The sequence below is a fragment of the Mauremys mutica genome, chromosome 3, assembly GCF_020497125.1.
Source record: "Mauremys mutica isolate MM-2020 ecotype Southern chromosome 3, ASM2049712v1, whole genome shotgun sequence".
Taxonomy (NCBI): domain Eukaryota; kingdom Metazoa; phylum Chordata; order Testudines; family Geoemydidae; genus Mauremys; species Mauremys mutica.
The window spans coordinates 23011314-23031223 of NC_059074.1; the positions used below are offsets into that span (position 1 = coordinate 23011314).

A 19910-nucleotide genomic window follows, 5' to 3' on the forward strand; every position below is an offset into this window, starting at 1 on the left:
AATACTGTTTTCAGACCCGAGTTATATGAGAGGTACATACTGGAACAAGGACCCTCAGATTCTTTTCTAGGCCTTCTTTAATCAGAGAGAAAAACATATAAATAAAGCTATGGCTGATCAAAACAGAGTCTTATTTTGCTGCAAATATTGTTTTCTTACTTGAAAGAATGCAATTGCAATGATAGTAAATTCGGTAATGGAGCAGGCTTGGACGAACATTTCTCTTGGGGTCATTAGGAATATGGAGCATGTGGAGGGGTGTTTTCTGCAAAAAAAATGCATCAAATTCTTGCTCAGGGAAAAAGTCCAGAATTTAAAATATGTAACAGTATGAAATTTGCCCCAAAATTTTCAGCTGAAGTTAACAAACAGACTTCAGTCACTTTTATTCCAAATTAAGAGTGTCCACACACAGACCCGCACCAAAAATAGCTAAATTGGTTTTAGGAAACAGATGTAGTTAAATGGGGGAAGGCTTGTGAATAAACCAGCCCTAAGTGTACGCTTGGAAATTTTGGTCTTTATTCTTTTTAAGTTAAGAGGGAGAAAATGAATGATGCATTGGAGAATCTCACCTGACTTTCCAAATGTATAGGGTGTATAGGCTTTTTTGAAGTTCATGGCAAAACTCCCAGTAGGGCCAGGATTTTAACCCATGATCTGATTCTGATCATTCTTACATTGGTATAAATCAGGAGTAACTCTGCTGAGGTTAATGGAGATACACCAGGTTACAAATGATGTCAGATCCTAGTCAGGCACTTTGGCTTCCATTCAGCAGAGCATCCCTATTCAGCAAAGCACTTAAGCGTATGATTAATTTTCAGAACACATTTAAATCCCACAGATGTCAGATTGCTTCAAAGTTAAGCATGTGCTTGAGAGCTTTGCTGCTCAGGGTCATAGTGTTCCTGTTTAGCATGCTCTGTGAGTTCTAACACACTCTCTGTCTTTGGTTATGAGAAGCCTTCCATGCCTTGAAAAACCAGGCCCCCCAAAATATAAAAATAGGCTAGAAAGTAATGATGAAGAAAGACAAGGCACAAATCCAAAACATTGAAAGTGAAATGCCGTTCGTGACTTTGGGCCATGACTGAGATCAAGGTTTGGTTTATAACATTCAAAACCAAACTATTTAAAAACCATCTAGACTTGCAATACTATTTTTAATTCCCAAATTTCTATCCTATACCATCTGGTCATAGTTTCAGTATAATTGTGAGCCTGATTCTGATCTCCTTTGCACCAGTCTGAGTCAGGCCTGCCTCCAATAAAGTAAATAAATTTACATTGGTGGAAAACCACTGCAGATAAGGAGCAAATCAACCCTAGTACCCGTAAATAGTCTTTAAGTATTAGAGCAGCGAGTTCTAATAATGGCTGAGTGCTCCGAAAGCTTTGTAAAATGCCAAGTTCTGCCTTTCCACTCTGCCAGCCTGACTGCAGATCTCTCTTTAATCCCCAATACTGAAAAGGTGACCATCAACCCTTTGGGCCAAACGCTTTTCTGGTGTAAATCAGCATAGCTCCATTGAAGTCAAGGGAACCATTCTGGCTACAGCAGCTGAAGATCTGGCCCCAGTGATTTACCTGAAGAGGAAACAGCTGCTAAGGGTCCCAAGCTGCAGAACATGTCATCATATTACTAGCAACTGATGATGTAAACTATGGAAAAATACATGAAGGGAAGGGGAAAAACAAATATCCCCCCGATGGGACATTACTGACTGTTCAGAGCCAATGAAATGGGGGGGGGGATTTTTTAGCTTCCCTCTTTTCAAATAAATCACTGATAAAAACCTAGGATAGTACAGCAGGATTGACGTGTGTCACACGTTACACTGTAGCCTAAGCAGTTTTATGTTTTCTATGACACAATCTGAATCCAACCTCTTTTATCCATAATATGGTGCATTACTAAGCACAAGTCAAGGCGCATTATGCAAAGCTAGCTATGTCCTATGCAAGTCTGCCTGTTTGGGATCTTAAAAAAATTAAGAGTCAGATCTTCCACTGGTGTAAGTCACCCGTTGAGGATCTAGCTCTACATTGCTCAGCCATTATTAGCACTCGATGTCCTAGTGCAAAGCAAACAATTAAACCCATTCCAACCTCGGGTATACAAATGGCATGGGGATATTGACTAATTTGGTATATTTGGCCTCTCTGGGTCTGAGTCAAAGCCAATGGAAGTCAAGTGGAGTCCTTCCATGGGCTTTCAGATCAGACCGTTGGGTAGCTAGTGGGAGCTGGGGGACACGACCCTATTTTGAAGGACAGGGAGGATTGAACAGTACAGAATTCAGATTGTCATTGTTTTCTCCTTTGCTCAGACGTTTTTTTCTCCTCAGCACAGCCTCATTGCCCCTATGGAAATAAAAATAGCCGCTGTTGTTACAGTGCTGGCTACAAGGACAACAGGAAGCCACCATGTTTCCAGATGGACTCGCTCCAAAGTAGGTACATAGCCTTCATCACTGCCACAGCTCTTAGCATTTATGATGCCTGTGTCAGGGAGGCATATTAGAAGTGGAGTTAGGTCTTTTGTGTATGAATTTTAGTGATTTTAAATGAAAGGTAGATGCCTCACCTCGTTCAATATTACACATGAAAGTGTGAAACCGATCCTACTTCTATTGAACTCAGTGGTAAAACTCCCATTAGCTTCAGCGGGCAGAAGCAACCCCTAATTCATCACATCCGTTCTCAGGGCTGATTCACCACTGTGTTAGTCCAATTGTAACTCCATGAAATGACGTGCAAGTGGAGCAAGAGACTGGTGAATCAGACCCCCTTATCTCTGATTGCCTGTAAGGCCTCAGTCCTGCAAATACTAATGCATGTGCCAAACTTTATGCATGAGGATCTCAGTGGGATCACTCAGGTACAAAAATTAAGCATGTGCCCAAGAGCTTTCAGGCTTGGGGCCTAAAGCTGTAAAGGGAAAGATGATTTGTTTGCTTTGGAAAGAGAAAGTGAAGAATACAGCAAAATATGAACATTACAGACTATCCAGTCCCAGTCCCGCGGATTCAGTGGCACGCCTGCGGGAGGTCCGCCGAAGCTGCGGGAGCAGCGGACCCTCCGCAGGCATGCCGCCGAAGGCAACCTGCCTGCTGCCCTCGCGGCGACCAGCAGAGCGCCCCCCGTGGCTTGCCGCCCCAGGCACGTGCTTGGCGTGCTGGTGCCTGGAGCCGCCTCTGTACACACTACCACTTATGTCTGTATAACTTATGTCACTCAGAGGTGTGAATAAGTCACCTCCTGAGCGACGTTAGTTACACCGACCTCAGCGCCAGTGTGGACATAGCTACTGCCGCTCGCGGGGGCTGGAGTAATTAGGTCAACAGAAGAGCTTTCTCCCATCAGCTTAGAACATCTGTACTAGCAGTGCTGCAGCTGCTCCACTGTAAGCTCTGTAATGTAGCCATAGCCTCTGTGTTTTGTTATTATTGTGCATCTGTCCATTTCTGGTTCTGGTCATTAAGAGAATTCCAGGCATCATAGATCTAGTCAAGGAAATACATTTTGGGCCTGAATCTGAGCCACTTACCCCACTGTCAGCTAGGAATAATTTAGCTGAAGTCCATACAGCTCTATCAGCGCAAAACTGCTGTAAGATAAGAATCTGTCACTACAGATTTTTCTTTGTCTATGTCAGTGATTACACCTTTTCCTTCTATGCTTGTCTCTTCTATTTCACATAAAACGTTTTTATTATAGTCTTGTTTCTTTAAGAACATTTTAAAAAAAAATCCGTGAGAGGAAGAAAGAAGGTTTAAACGTTCTGGAAAAAGTGATTTTTGCCAGTAATCAGCTTAGACATCATAATGATTAGCAAGTTAACTTTGGCACAAACCCATTTTGCCTTCAACGATCCTGCCCTGCCATTCCGTAGAACACATGTGCCTGTGTACACAACAATACTCCTGAGGTTTTAGGACTCCATTCAGGAATGTACTTAAGCACATGCTTAAGTTCCATTGGTTTCAACGGGCTTAAAGTTAGGCACATGCGTCAGCATTTTCCTGAATGCTTCCCTGAATTTGAGCATTAGTGCCTCCAAATCAAATGGTAACAATTTGCAAGTTTCCTTTCGCCTTTGTGAACTATATCCCATGGAGGGGAGAATGGAGCCAACAAATTGTAAATACACAGTTCTTTTCAAATGCTTAATATTTCTAGCTTAGCTGTAATTATATTCTGCAGATAAAAACAGTGCTGAAGGTCAAATAAATCCTGCTGTAGAATATTCTCTGCATGGAAACTGTGGCTTTTTTATTGGAAAGGTTGTATAAACACTGCAGATTGAGAACCTGTAATTATCCATTGAAATCACTCTAAACCTACTGAATTCACATTTGTTCATGTTCATACTCCACTATCCTATTTATAATGCTTAGACGTGCCCAAAAAGTTAGCCCGGGCAAGAAGTATCTGATCAAAAAGACATTCTTAGCTGACTGTTTTTATTACTTCAAATGTTATTGTTGTGGCTTTGATTAAAAGGAAAATGAGAGGACCAGTGGTTAGCACATTGGCTGCAGACTTGGGAAACATGGTTTCAATTCCTGGCTCTGCCACACACTTCCTCCATGACCTTGGGAAAGGCACTTAGTCTCTCTCTGTGCACCAGTTCTCCACCTGTACAATGGGGATAATATCACTGCCCTACCAGGCAGGGGTACTGGAAGAATAAATACATTAATGACTGTGAGGTGCTCAGATACTACAGTGGTAAGGACCACATCAGTACCATAGATAGTGATTCTTCCTAGCGCACTGCTTGCCTTGATGTATGTCATTAGCTGTTGTGGCTATAAACACTGAGTGGAAGCCAGGCCGTACAATATTTAAGTCCCACTAAAGGCCTGAGGAAATTGAAACCTCAGGACTTGGGTGGGACATACGTGACACAGAGGCCGTGTGCAGGCTCTCTGCACCAGGGGAATTTCACCCACCACTTTAGAGTGATGGGGGCAGGATCAGCACGGGCATGTCATTTTATCTTCAAATATTGCCAGGGAAGGATTGTTAGGGCTCTGCGGATAAAATGGGGTTTAGGTCCCTATTTTCCAGAAGCGATCAGCAGATTTTCTCTGGCTACTTCCAGTATTTTGCAGCTGCTTTGGAGTGATGTTGTAAAATTCTACACACAGAGACAGTTGGCAACAGATTGCAAACAGGTGAACTAAGGGAACAGAACTGATGGCCTTTGGCTCCAAAATCGGCATCTACAGGAATAATGCTGAGCAATGCTCCCTCCACTAAAAGACAGTTGTACGCTTAAACACACAGAACGTATCCCAGCTCCACTTCATCCTATTTCCGCCTTCCCTGCCTTCTTTCTGGACTTACACCTGGGATACATTTGACCCCAAGGACCTGATTTCTATCTCACTTACACCCGTCTTTTGCTGATTAACTGCAATGGAGTTCATCCTGGCTTATTCATGTGAGTGAAAGAAATATTAGGCCCCAAAGGGGAAATCCTGTCCCCCTCAAAGTCAGTGAGAGGTTTGCAATTGACTTCAATAGAGCCAGGATTTCACCTTTGGTGTTTAAATCCTGCATCTATAGAGCAGGCGTATGGAGAACAGTCACAAGGAGCTGTGGCCTCGTGTACTTGCAGATCTTACGGTAATTTGCAAGAATATGTATTTCACTCTCTCTTTACACCTCTATGCTGCAATAAGAGATATTCCTGTTGAGAACAGAAATAATTACCCTGTGCAAAATAGTCAGGTGCCAGTCCAGATTAATGCCATTACCTGCAGTGAAATCACTCAGGATTTACTCTGGTACAACAGAGAACCACCTCTAGCCTGTTGAACAAAAAGATTAACTCTTTTCTTGCTCCATGCTTAGAACATGAGCATTTTTGCAGATCCCATCTTAATGAACAGATCAAGTCCTGGCCTTCAGTGAGGAATACAACAATAAATGTCTTGTTGCCAAAACGCACTAAAAGCTCCTCTGCCACTACAGAAAGTCAAGGGGAATTTCAGAGCAGCTACACTTTCAAATAAAAAGATAAATGTGTTTTTGTTCCCCACTTTTTCTTGCCCAGTGATTGCTATTCCAGTGAAATTCTCCTTTTTGCAGGCAAAAAAGAGGGCAGAAAAGCTTCTTTTCTGAAGGATGTGCAGCTGTAGTTTTCTCTGTCTAAAACCAAATGCACCTACCTAACAGGCAGCCACAGACAGCAAATTGGAGACTGGTTCTAATATAAACGAACAATGGATATCATCACAGCCTCTCTCACTGTGCCTTAAACTCACCCCCATTTTTTTTAAATGTCGTGATCATGAAAGATGCCAGACAGAACTCAAGAGACTAAATTCTACTGTTTATCCACAGACAAGGCAAAGTATTCACTACGGGCAGAACAATGCAGGTTTTCACTACACTGTCCTGCCAATGCATGTCAGTCTATTTTAGTGTATGTCTACACTGCACAGTAAGCCTGGGCTTTGATTCAGGTTTGAGCCCAAGCCCTCCTTCTGTTCATACACAAATCAGTCCAGCTCGGGTCAGCAGAGCCCAAGTCCCACTGTGACTCAAGTCCAAGTCCTACCATTTTGCAGTGTGGACACAGGTCAAGCCACAGACCTGAGTCAGAGGGTCTGAGTAGTTCAGTACAGCTGTGAGACCTAAGTCCAGCAACTGTAAACGTGGGTTTATAATACAGTGTGGATGCTCAAGCATGGGCTTGGAAATACTAAGTCCTCAAGCCCAAGCCCCACAGACCCAGCCTTAGTGTGCAGTGTAGCCATATCATTAGATTTTGCTACACTTGTCTAACCTTGTTCTGGAGGGACCATCTCTAGCACTGAGAAGTGAGTTCAGGGCCTATTCTTTCCTTGCCAACAGGAAATGTCAATTAATGTCACTTGTGGCAGTGGCCTTTGGCAATACAGACCCTTGTCTGTTTAGAAATTGGTTAGAGGCTACCAGCTTCTTTGACAAGGTAGCCATCAGCTGGCAATGACTTCCTGCATCTGTATATAGAGCTCAGCTAGGTTTGAACCAGCTTTGAACTGCCACCACTAATATTTTTGGAAAATAGAGAAGTGGGGGTGAGGGGGAGTGTTTGAGCAGTGGGAAAAAATATCGAGCAGCCAGTAGTGTTTGAAAAATTAGGCACTTAAGAGTCTCAGCAACATTGTAAATTACATGATATTTCTAGGACAAATTGCTTCAGAGAAGTTCATGTCAGCCTCCTTGCTTTTAATAACTTCTTCTAACTTTTATCGTTAATAACACTGAAACTGGAAACAAACCCGTGAACTCTCCAGCTGACCTTTACTGAAGCACTTGCTATGGCTTATCCTCATGAAATTCATGTCGCCTGGCTAGCGTTATTTACAAACCTCAAACCACTGAGAGTCAGGTCCAGCTGAAAAAAACATGAAATCCAAAATAGAAAACACCCACCACACACCACTGGCAAGAAGTCAAGTCTTCCTTTACACTGTTAACCTCTGTGTCTTGAAGTAATCCCAGTGTAAGAATATGCCAGACTTAGCACTTGTTTACATTCATTCTGATGTATGGAGCTGGTGTAAATCCAGAGTAGCCCCATTGAAGTTAATAGAGTTAAACTAGATTTACAGGGAGCAGAATTTGCCCCACTGAATCTTAGCTTTGCAGACTTAAAGGCCCAGATCTTCAGGTGATGTAATGACAGACCTATGCAAACCTATACCAGCTGAGGATCTAGCCCAGAGTCTGTTTTGTTATTATTAATATTGCCTGGTTTATGCTCTATAACTGTATTGTCTTCTCAGGGTATTTGTTATAATTAGAACTGACCCCAAACCAATCTTGTAGATCCAAACTCTTCTGAACTTTGAAATAGTTTGGATCCCAACCTAGTTCTTTGAGGTTACTCCCTCTCTCTACAATAGCACAAATCAAATTGGATCCAAGCACCCCTGAGCTTTGGGAAAGTTTGGCTTCAGATCTAGACCCAAACGTTGCCACTTAAACCCATATATAGTTACAAAATTGATTTAACTCCTACAGAAGCAAACTCCTGTAGCTACCAGGCATTGCTATTAATTTGGCAATATTTTAGCTAGTACTAGAAAACGTATTGTATTTTCTCAAAAAACGATTAAATTGCCACCAAGATGTGCAAATAAGATTCTAATCTCAGCCAACAGAGCTAAGAAATCCAGAATTTGTGGCCAACTGCTGCCCTCTTTTGCATAGATGTAATAGAGGCCAACAGTCAGGTCCATGGTGTCAATTTCTGCCCTTTCACTGAGGCATGAGTATCTCAGACTTAAGACCATAAGTGCTATTCAGGTCTGGATTGCTTACATTACTTTGGGGTACTACAAAGTGCTTCTATTTAACTATATATATATATATAGAGAGAGAGAGAGAGAGAGTAAGGGGGGGGAGGGGATTAGGCTGTGGTTCAGTCTTCTACAAACCTATATGTAGCCACAAGCAAACTGTTCACCTTTTATGGTCAGAGTGTAAATATTAGTGAATGTTTCACTCAAGTACTTTTTGGCCCCAGAGTGAGTATGTAAAAATGGGACTCAAACTGTTTATAAATCATTATAAAGGCATTGGCTGGGGGGGGGGAGCCTAATTAAATGGTTGACTTTTCTCTGAGAAACTCCAGATTTTGTTTTAATTCTGTCAAAAAAATTAAAAACGGGTATTTTAAGTCTTTGGCCCTGATTGTGCACTCATGTTGGTGTCACTCAGAAGCAACTCATTAAAGTCAATGGAGTTTCATAGATTCATATATGTTAAGGAACCATTATGATAATCTAGTCAGAATTCCTGTATAAGAGACCAGAGAACATTGTGCACTAATATCTCCATCTAGCCCAGACCTTGTGAGTTATAGCAGCTTTTTAGAAAGATATTCAGTCTTGATTTAAATACTTCAGCCAATGTAGAAACCATCACTTCACTAGGTAAATTGTTCCAATGGTTAATTACGGTAAATTACCTTTACTGTTAAAAATGTGCACCTTCTTTCTAGTCTGCATTTGTCTAGCTTCAGCTTCCAAACATTGGATCTCATTGTGCCTTTTTCTGCTAGTTTAAAGAGCCTTCTCCTTTGGGAAATCTCTTCCCCTGGTAGGTACTTGTAGCCCATGATGAAGTTACACCTTAACTTTCTCTTGAATGAACTAAATAGATTGAGCTCTTACAGTGAGAGACTTAAGGGAGGCTTTCCAAACCTTTAATCATTCTTGTAGCTTTTTTCTGAATCCTCTCCAATTTTTTCAACAAGTGTAATTTACACAAATGTAAAACCAGACTCAAACCCTGGGAATTTAAACTTAGCCCTCCCAGTGCCCTATAAAGTCAAGATGTGATTGAAGCTTAATGGGAGCTTTGCCTGCAAAAGGGCAGCAGGATGAGGCCTGAAGTCTAGTTTCTGTCCCCTTAACCCAACAAGCAGGTTCTCAATAGTTAAAATTCTTCAGGGGCTTCTTGGCAATTTGTCATTTTTGTTCCTGATTATGTGTCCACTATTCATCACTTAATTGAGAATGAATAGTATAATGGCAAAAAGGTGCTTACTGATGTGAGTATCTCCATTTAAACTGAAAAGACTGGGTAAATTTTGTCCCATTGCAGACAAATCATTTGCAAAGTTACATAGTTTGGAAATTGTTGCAATTTTAAGAGCTTATAGAAAGCATCTCAAGCCAGTCAATGTATATTGGTTTTACATTCCTAACACTTGTGTCAGTTTCACCTCACCTGCACCATTGTTTGAATAGGTCCCTAAGATGCATGGGCATGATTCAACTATCACTTACATCAACTTTACACCGGTTTAACTCCATTAAGTTACTCCTGATGTACACTGGAGTGAGAGCAAAGTACTACTAGCCTTTCTCCATTCTATAGCATCATATGACAGATACTCGGGACCAAAATCTGCTCTCATTTAAATGAGTGAAAATCTGGAGGAACTCCATCCACTTCCATGGAGTGACTCCATATTATCATTTGTACAAGAGACATTGTGCATTGGTGGTCGTACAGTGCAGTGTGGGAGTTAAAATGATTGAAACCTAATAACAGAGTATATAGAAAAATGTTTCAAGGGTGAGAACTGGCGCTCCTTTTTCCCAAGGTAAATTTGTACAGCCATGTTACAAAATCTTAAAGAAGGGAGTTTAAATTCACACTGACTAATCAAAGCGGATCGTAGAATGTTGGTATAATCTAGGGGGTGGGATGTGGGTAGCAAAACCTGTAGTTTGTGTCAACAGAGAAGTGTCAAAACCTAATGTCAACAAGCAACGTGAACAGACGCTGCGGCAGTTTCAACAAGGAAGAAAGAGAGCGAGCGAGCCTGTATTATTACCATAACGGATTCTCCTCAGCTGACCTTCTAGACTGGGCGGGACAGCAAATGTTTGGGTAAATATATTAGAGCTTGATTGTAATTCCAGGAAAAACAGTCACGGATTTTTTTCCCCTTTTAAAGTGCCCATTTGTGTGATGTTTCAGCACAATATTTAGGATCAAGTTGGGATGCAAGTATACCGCGTCTGGGGACAGCCAGTCGCACCCAGGCAATGATCCTGCTTCCAATGTCCCATCTTCTCCATGCACGTTAGATACTGTATGCAGAGTGTTAAGTAGCAGACCCAGGCTGCTTAGACACAGCAGACCGTGCGTCTCCAGGAGGACTGTAATTCATCCTCCGTTACAGGTACACACACACATATATATAAAAAATAGGCCTGGCTGCTGGGATAATGGGGCTGCAGAAATTGCTACCTGCAGCCACATGTTTCGACCACCATGTCCTCGTATTGTTTGTAAACCACGTTGTTCCCGGAGTCTATGTAGAGGATGCTGATGGGGCTGAGTTTGGAAGGCACGCAGCAGCTGGGAGGCGTGGACTCGGGGTCCATGGAGTTCATCAGCGTCTGGATGATGGCGTGGTTGGTAGGCTCCAGGTGGGACCTCAAGGGGAAATCGCAGATCCCCTCGCAGTGGTACGCCTCGTAATCCAGAGGGGCGATTATCCAGTCATCCCAGCCCAGCTCCTTGAAATTAACATGCAGGGCCTTCCTGCTGCACCGTGTCTTTGCCTTCTTGCCCCCACCTCTCCCCCCAGCCCGGGCGGCGATTGTGGTCCTGCGCCTCCGCCTGGGTTGAGAGGGCGTTTCCTGGCCAGGATCGGGGGGCTCCAAGAACGGGGGGCTGCCCAGGGCTTTCACCTGATCCCTGATCTCCTTGAAGAGATTCTCCTTCCTCTTGCTGTGCGAAAAGGCCACCAGGAGGGCTCTCTCGTGGGGCGGGGGCGGGGGCTTGCTGAAGCCCAGCTGCCCGGGGGGCAGAGGTCTCCCGGACTGATCCGACACGATCCTCAGCACGAAGCACAGCCGCTGGCCCGAGCCGGGTTGCTCTCTCCAGTCCCTCATGGCTTCCCACACGTCAAACACCTCCCAGCGGGGCGAGCCCGAGTCGAGAATGTCCGCAGCCCGGGAGTCCCACAGCCGGGGCGGCCGCTCTGCGCCGGGGCAGGCGGAGAGCAGCAGGCGGTGAAGGGCTCCCTCTCGGGACAGGGCTAAACTCCGGTTCGCGGGGGGCTTCCGGAGGACGCGGAGCTCAGCGCCCACCAGCTCGTCCGTCTCCGGCAGGCTGGAGACATCGAAGAGGTACATCTGGCCGGCCTCTGCCGGGGAGTCATCTGGAAGAGAGAAAACAAAGGCAAACTGAGGCAGGGCTGGGGAGGGAGAGAGATCCCGGATTACAGAGGCAGCGGGCGTTAGCTCCAGCAAGGGGCCTGCCGGGGGAACGGGGCAGGCAAACGACCCCTCGCTGCTGCAGTGCCCATCCCGGCTGGGCACGGGGTGGATGGAGCCTCCTGCTTTCAAAGGAGGGTTTGTATGTTCCTGCCGCGCGGCTCCTTTCCAGCGCCTCCGCGATCGCGGAGTCCTTGCGCGAGGGTGGATTTTCTGAGAACGGGATTAACAATCTACCGGGCTTCCCGGGTGCTGCAGGGCCCCCGGGGAGCCCCCGGCAGCCTTGCCTCGGGAGTGGGACACTGGCTGTGAAACGAGCAGGCTCTGCAATACCCATAAAAAACCTGGAGCGAAAGCCACAATCTGTAATTCGATGCCCATTTAGCAGGTTCTCAAGGATTTAGTTTCTCTCTCTCTCTCTCCCCCCCCCCCCCGCCCTTCCCAAGTTAAACATTTTGAAATCTGTCAGGGCAATTTAACTCATATCTAGCTAGCTAGAAAAAAAAGGATATAACTTGAATTTTGTGTGTATGTGTGTGAATGGAATCCCTTGTGAGTCAGATTGAAACCCAAACTCCTGTTCCGAGCCATACTTGAATATTTACTGGGAGTAATTAAAGGAGCTAGATGTGAAGAAAACAAAATTAAAAGGAAGGGCGAGAAAAAGAAGGAGATGGTTGTGAACCCCTAAAGCTACCCCTTCCCCCCTCCCCCAGAAATCTGATCCTCAGATGTTGCAAGTTCTGAACCTCGCCTCACACAGCACAGCAGCCACTTGCTGGGGAAGTGAATATTGTCCCAGCAACGAGGCTAATTGTGTGAAGTATTTGTACATTTATATCTTCTCTTACACTGAGGACGACTGAGTCGAAAGCCATTGTCCCTGGTAGCCGACAGAAAATCTGAGTGTTGCTTTGATTCACCATTGAAGAGGAGGAGAATCCCTGGTTCTTTACTCCAAAGAGGGAAATCAACCCATTTTGGTGCGTTCTCTGATATAGTATTTTTTTTCTCATCGTCATTTTTAAAACAGATTTAAAATTCCTGCGAAAGGCAGATAAGGAGATCCCTTTGAAGAGCTCATCTGGTTTCGTTTTGCTCTGAAACTCCCAGATACTGTGCAGACTTTCCTCAGCATTAAGCGATTTGCGCTCACACGACGGCTGAGCTGCAGAAAAGTTTGCTCGATAAATATCAGATCGAAGGCTTAAGGGGTCTTTTGTTGCGCGTGATACGGGGACGGATTGTTCATTTAAGCACGATCGCTGAGTGTTTCAAAAGGTTGAGCCAGCGGGTTTTAAGTAGAAATCCCGATTTCCGTTTAAAAGCTGATAGCGCGCCATAGCCTATTGACATACGTATTTCAATGATAATAATTGATTAATAATTAAGAACAGAATGGTGACATTTATTTTTAAGCTAAACCTCCCAATGATTTAACCGAAACAGATACAAAACCAGGGGTGTCTATTTATGCGTATTCAAGAGCCTTCTAGTCCTATAGCTAGGGGAGCCTAAAATGCGTATTTTAGTTCATGTTAAATAATATTCAAGATTATATTAATATTGTTATATTTTATTTATATAATAAACCAGATTGTGTCTTTTTTTTTCAAGCAGAACTCACGACAATAGCAACGGGAAATCTATGGCACTGTCTTGTCCAGTAATAAATCATAATAGATACACATCCTGAATTCTATTTAACAGGAGCTAATGTGTACATTTTAGGCTCCCTAAGGAGACTTGGCCACCTCAGAATATAGAGTTGTACAGTTTTGTGTCTGTATGTCAGAATATAACGTAAATAAAATAACCTGTTTGTCAGAATAAAACAAGGCGTTTTAATTTGGCCATTGACTCTCATCTTTTGGACTATAATTCGAGCGATTTAGCTGCTTTCATTTGACAGTTTTCATTTGACAGTCACTCTCCAGCAGATCTGTCTTCATTAGGGAAAATTGCATTTGCTAGATACCAACTAAGTCCAGGCAGCAATTCCGGAGCTATCTTTAGAGTTTTGCTGTGTTGAGCGCTTTAACTGGCCACGATTTTTAATCTAATCTAGCTAGCTAACTATCCACAAACTTTCATCCTGATCTAAATCTATTTTTACAGCCCAGCTTGTCCGTTTCAAACTTCCCAGACCAGTCAAAACTGTAATTTCGTTACATCATAAATAAAAATTAAAGCGCGCTCATTTTTATTGGCAGGGGAAGGCGTTTAGCTGCCCTGCTCGGTGTTTATGGAGCCCACCCCAGAGCAATAGATTCGCGTGTAATATTCCGGGACAAAAACTGTACCGCCGTTTGGGGGCGAGCAGAGATCATTTGACAACGCTGCCTAAGGCATTTAGCGACCAACTCCTCGGAGCAAACAGGGAGCTGCTCATTCGAGCCCGAAGCATCAGCGATTGCAATCGGTTGTGGCTTGTCGGTTTCAGCCCCCAGCCATGCGGGTGCTCTGCTAAGGAGGACCCAGGCTCTGCCCCGGCACCACCCCCATGCCACTGCCCAGGGCATGACGATCCAAACGGCTTGCGCCTTTCCAGCTTCAGTGAGTTACATTGGTCTCCATCTCCGCTGCGATGACCGCAGCGGAGATTAACACAAACCAGATGACAAATGCGCCAAACCCAGCAACCCAAAGGTCTGCTGAGGTCCCCGCCTTTCCGAGCTCGCCCCTGGAATCAGAGATGCCAGTAAGAATAAGAATAATTAATAATCAAGGGGAGAGAGCAAAAACCGGCCAGATACTCACCCACGGGCCAACCGGGCGCCCGCTGGAGAGAAGGGTGGCCAGACTCCCGCACGCCGGGGCTGCCTGAGCGCCAGCCCCAAGCGATGGCACCGCGGGGCGAGTCGCTGCGGAAGGCGCGGAGAGGTCTGTGGCTGTGCACGGTGCTGGAGGAGGGGTCCCACCCGGGAAGGCCGCGGCTGGAGCTGGGTAGCAGGTCAGTCTGGGGGTGGGATGGGAGGGGGGCTAGCCACGGGGGAGTCTGGGAGACCCTGGTCCCTTTCCCCGCACAGCCCGGAGGAGAGGAGACAGTGCCCCCTTTTACTCCCCTCCTCCCGCGGCCCCCCGCCTTCCTCCCAGAAGGGGAGCAGCAGGACAGGGCCCCCCGGGATCTTTGACGCCTCTCCTTCCTGCCTCCGCCTCTTTCTCCGCCACACCTGCCTCCTCCAGTCCAGGAGCCGGCCACCCTGCAGCGTTCCCACTCTCCTGCCCAGGCTGGCAGCGCGTCCGCGGCCCTCCAGTGCGCCCACCCCGCCACACGGCAGGGCCCCTTCCCTCTACAAGCCGTGGCCACTCGCCGGTTTACACTGATGAGCTGGGAAAGTGGGGCAGGGAGTGGATGGAGGGAGAGGAGGGAGGATTGATTTTCTTGACCCCCCACGCCCCCACCGATCCAGAGTATGCGGGTGGAGGTGGTGGGCAATCGGTGGGACACAGGAAACCCTGAAAAACTCTTTTCATTTCAATAGCTGTTTAAATAGCAGTGCTGGTTATTCTGGGGGTTGTGTCTGAAACACCTTGCCCTGGAAATAAAGCGTGAAAGGAAACAGGTCTAAATATGGTAGGCTTCAGGAATTTGAGTGTCATCCCTTGCGCAGGGGCCATGCTAATCTTCTCTGTATCCTTCCAATTTTAGTATGGAAACAGATCTAGGAAGGCAGATACAGCTGTTAGACTAGGATGAGATAGATTGGGTTAGGATTAGGGTTACATAAATCTATAGATTAGGGTAAAGTAGATCAGGATGCCATTAGATGGCTCGTATTAGGAGCATATGTTTTAGGATTAGCGCGTGCTATTAGACTAGGATGAGAGATCTCAGGATTCGCTGGATCTATTAGATTAGGGACCGAGAGCTGGAGATTAGCTCCAGATGTTAGATTAGGACTACAAGGCTCCGGATTAAATGATATGCGGATTAACCCGTTCCGTGGCCTGACACAGCCACGTCCCTTGCCCTCCCCTCTCCTGTGAGACCCCAGCTGTCCCACTGCGCGCACCCCGAGTTTCATTCGCTTGCTCGGTGAGCAGAGGAGCGGCCCCGGGCCAGGGGAGCCCGCCCTGCTCCCTCCCTCCCCCAGGGACCCTGCCTCTGCCCGGGCCAAGCGCACAGGTGCCTGCGCCGCTGCTCCAGCTGTTCCTCCACGACTCACCTCCGGCCGCCAGGTCCGCGAAGCCCGTGACCGTATCGGCGCGGCTCCGGCCGCTGCTGGCGGCCGCCCCGGGCGGCTCGGGGGCGGCCAGGCTCCGGTAGAGGGACACCATGTACTGGTGGGGCACCACCGTGCCGTTCCGCAGAGCCCCTGCGCCGCGGCGTCCAGCCTCCCTCTGCCTCGGGAGCCTCCCCTGCGAGGCAGCTGCGAGTGGCCCTGGGCTGCCGGCTCCTGGCGAGCCCCTCACCGCAGCCGCCTCCAGCCCGTCCCGGGGGCGGCAGGCGCTCAGCACCCACAGGCAAAGGGCCGCAGCCGCCCTCAGATCCATGCTGTCAGCGGGCTCCGCTCGGCGAGGAGAGCCTTGTGCAGGGGCTTTGATGGCTTTGGAAACTCCCCGGTTGCTTTTTAACATTGTGTTAATCAGCGAGCGAGAGCCTTAGCCCCTGCACAGCGCCCCCTGCCGAGCTCTCTGGGGTTAGCGCCCCCCGCACACACACACCTTCCAGCTCTCCTACCGCCCACCCTGCTGCTCCACGGTATATTGGCAAACGCCAGAAGAGAGACCCAAACATTTAATCATTTATTTTTCTTTTCAAATTCCTTCCCTTCCCCCCCCCTTTTCCTTTGGAATCCGTCGGAAATACCGCGACTCTGTTATGCCCCGGGCTAACGCCTTGTTTCCAGGTAGGCAATTTTTTTTTCACAGTTGGCATTAATCCTTAAAACTAGTCGGATACCGAAAATTCAGGCGAGAGGACTGTGAAATGAACAGAAATGTGAAGAAGGGGTTTCACCCAGGATCTGGAGAAAACCATGTTTCCCCAAAGGGTGACACGCATTAACCAAGGGTGGGAGAAAAATAGTATGTATTTGATTTATAAATAGTGGAGGAATTAATTTTAATCTGCTTTTAAAGTGGTTTCTTATTTTTACTTTTCTATTTTAATCCTGATTTTGGAAAATACTATTTTTTTTAAAATAAGGCAATATAACTGGAGATAGAACAGTTATAATAGCAGCAAACAGTCTGCGTGTTTAGAAGAGAGGTAGAAATGTCCTATTTAAAAACCCAGCCTATGAAAGAATAGGAAAGAAAGTAGCAGAAACTCTTGACAATAATGTACTTTTTACAAATTGAAAAGTAGAGCAGTGCGGTGTTCTAAATACAGTATTGCAACGCAGTGTAATTAATTTATGTTTATTTTTACTAATATTGGAGATCGTGTAGTTTTTTAGAAAGCACGTTAAACAACACGAGAAGGGGGTCATTAAAGAAGCATGTTGCCGTTTTCATTTAGCGTGAGGGTTGAAACGAGCCCAAATGCAAAGTAGAGGTTGTGATTATTTAAAGTGGAGATAGTTTATCTTCGTTTATAATTCTTTCTTGAAAGACAAAAATAAAGCAAAACAAAACTTAAGTCTGCCTGAGTGTGAATGTTTTCCCTTGTACCGAGGGTTTCCTTGGTAAAATTCAGATGTTTCCTTGGATCCTGATTAAAATAACAAACTGCGATATTTACTAGGATGTTATTTCAAGTTTTCTTCAGCGGCTTTCTGGTTATGTCTGTTGCGATTTCTCAACAAATACAAAAACAAGCGCTGCGATGATTTATTTAAGGAATGTAGGTGTTTAGCCAAACCAAACATTTTTCTCCCCCCAAACAATCATTTATCAAGAGCATTTGTCACTAAAGTATTTAGGATTTAGAAAAAAAATTACAGGTGCTTTGTCACTATATTAAAAGCAAATTTTTATGTCAGGCAGCTAGATTTGTTCTGTACTTACAAGTAGCATGATGCAACAGAAACAGTTCCAGTGACAACCTCCCGATGAAATTATAGTCCATGCTAAATAAAGTACAAAATCTCCTGAAAACGGGACTATTTATACACTACTCTGGTTCTGCATTGCTCTCTGCATCGCTCGCTGTGTAATTCAGCAGCCACTGAGAATAATAGTCCAAAAGGGGGGAGGGGGGAGAGAGACTTGGTTAACTGTTTTTCTTCTCTGAGATACTTATTATAACGGGACTGCAGCGGTTTCAGAAGCGAAAGGTCACTTTAAAAAGCATCTGTCAACATCCTTCATTGGTTGGCATAATCTCTCTGGGGTTTGGGTCGAAAGCTTTGTGTCTCCCCCTCCCCCTGGGTGTTACACTTTGTCTTACTGTACTTTACAAAGTCAGGATAAAGGGTTGATTTGGAAGTCAGGGGAAAGTCCCCCTCCCATCTCTCTGGAGGTCTCCAGCTCTGCGGAGTTCTGTGGGGATGCGGCCGCCTGTTGCAATGCCAGGGTGCGCTTTTTCCAGACCAACAGAACAGAAATGCCTTGGAGCAGTACATAGTTTTGGTTCAGTGTTTCTGGGTCTGCCAAGACGATTGCAACGGCTCTTCCATAACGTCAAGAGGATTGTGTGTCGGTGGGGGGAGAAGGTTATTGGGGGGGGGGGGGCTGACTGCAAAAATATTGCGATGTATTGAAATCCTCCTGGCTCAGCTCGGGAAGGCGGCGCCGACCTTTGCGGGCATTCACTACGGTAGAACAACGTGCACATCAGACACACCCGGAGGAGCCCGTAGTTAAGTCCCTGAGTAACTTCGGCGCGTGTCCTGCCTCCCCAGCAATAGGTTAGAGGCTGAGCTGGGCGATCGGTGTTTTGGGTGGCCCGAGGTGCCAGGGGAAGCTCGTTTAAATCCAAGCCCCTCCTCGGAGTGCAACCCCCGGGTGCCTGCCGGCGCCCCGCCTCGCACATGCTTTCCGCCTCCCAAGGTGTTTCATTATCCCAGCGCTTCTGGCTTTCGGTGAGACCCACCCCCCGCCCCATTCCCGTGCCTTGGCTGGGCAGCGGGGGGCGCAGCTCAGCCCCTCCGGCGTGCGGATCACACGCCTAACCCTCGCACAGAGAGAGCCTGGACGCCGAGGTCAGAGGGCCACGCAGGCAAATCGCGCTGTGTCGGAGTGTGGGGACGGGTGGTGGGACCCCCTAGGGCGCGTTTCTAGTACAAGGAAAGCAGGGATCACAGCTCCAGTCATTTAGTCTAAGGGATCGCCTGGGTCCAGAGACAACCCCTCTCCTCCAGGAGGCGGGGTCCTCCTCTTTCCTTCTGCTCCCTGGGCTGCAGAGGGCGCCCGGCTAGTCCTATGGGACCTACTTCCGGGGGGACAAAGCGGCTCCTTGTCCTTTCAGCCCCACGGCGAGGGAGCGGGACTTACCACGCGTGGGAACGTAGCGCTTTTGCTCCATTCATGCCGGTAACACCCCACCCACCTGCCCATTCAACAGTTCCCACCGGCCGCCTGATGTAGCAAAGTTCTAAGGATCCACGTCAGAGGCTGTCTAATTGCTGGGAGGATTCACGTGAGAACTGCAGGAGAACCCACCGTTTTTCAGAAAAGAGCCACAGTACAAAACCCCCGGTCAGCCGAACCCAGTTACTGATCATGTTTCTAATCCGTTTGAAGTCTCGGAGTTAAAACAGAAACAATATTAACCTCACTCACTGCCATTGAGTAACTTGCCCTGGCGAGGTTTATTGAGAGATTTCACTGTTTATATTTGCCTGAGTTCATCATCTGCCTTGTTGTGATGCTGCCACATTACTGTAACCAAAGAGCCACAGACTTTAACCATCATAGTAAATAAAAACAACGGAAGCCAGATTTGTTCTTGGGGGAGGGTGCGATTTGAGCAACAAACAGATAGGGTCAGTTCCCCAGATGGTGTAAATCTGCATGGCTGCACAAGGGACCTATGCTGCTATGCACCGGCTGGAGATCTGACCCGAGTAGTTTAATTCTCCACTCGCAATCTGGAGTGACTCCACTGAGTTCGATGGAACTGTACTGCTATAAAGCCAGTGAAAATAAGAATCAACCCCCCCCCCCCACAAACCCTGACTGCCCAAAGCTAAGGGATGCACATTATAAATCCAACATTCTGTCCTCTCTATCAATTTGCATCTAGCAGAGGAGCAAAAGTGCAGAGTTTCCCAT

General features: G+C 46.4%; 1 protein-coding gene and 1 pseudogene across 1 annotated transcript; both read right to left on the reverse strand.

Annotated features, from left to right (window-relative positions):
• Nucleotides 1–10769: 10769 nt before the first annotated feature.
• Nucleotides 10770–16244, reverse strand: GDF7 (growth differentiation factor 7). The gene is made up of 2 exons (XM_045011709.1): nucleotides 15917–16244; nucleotides 10770–11692 (listed from the first exon to the last, which is right to left on the reverse strand). Exons 1-2 carry the CDS (start codon nucleotides 16242–16244, stop codon nucleotides 10770–10772), a joined length of 1251 nt encoding a protein of 416 aa, XP_044867644.1.
• Nucleotides 15316–15414, reverse strand: LOC123367718 (annotated as a pseudogene).
• Nucleotides 16245–19910: the final 3666 nt, after the last annotated feature.

Excerpts from the sequence above, each read along its gene's own strand:
- GDF7 (XM_045011709.1), bottom strand. The coding sequence starts at position 16,244 with ATGGATCTGAGGGCGGCTGCGGCCCTTTGCCTGTGGGTGCTGAGCGCC. Across the intron at positions 11,693-15,916 it reads CGCGGACCTGGCGGCCGGAG|ATGACTCCCCGGCAGAGGCC; the intron begins GTGAGTCGTGGA and ends TCTCTCTTCCAG.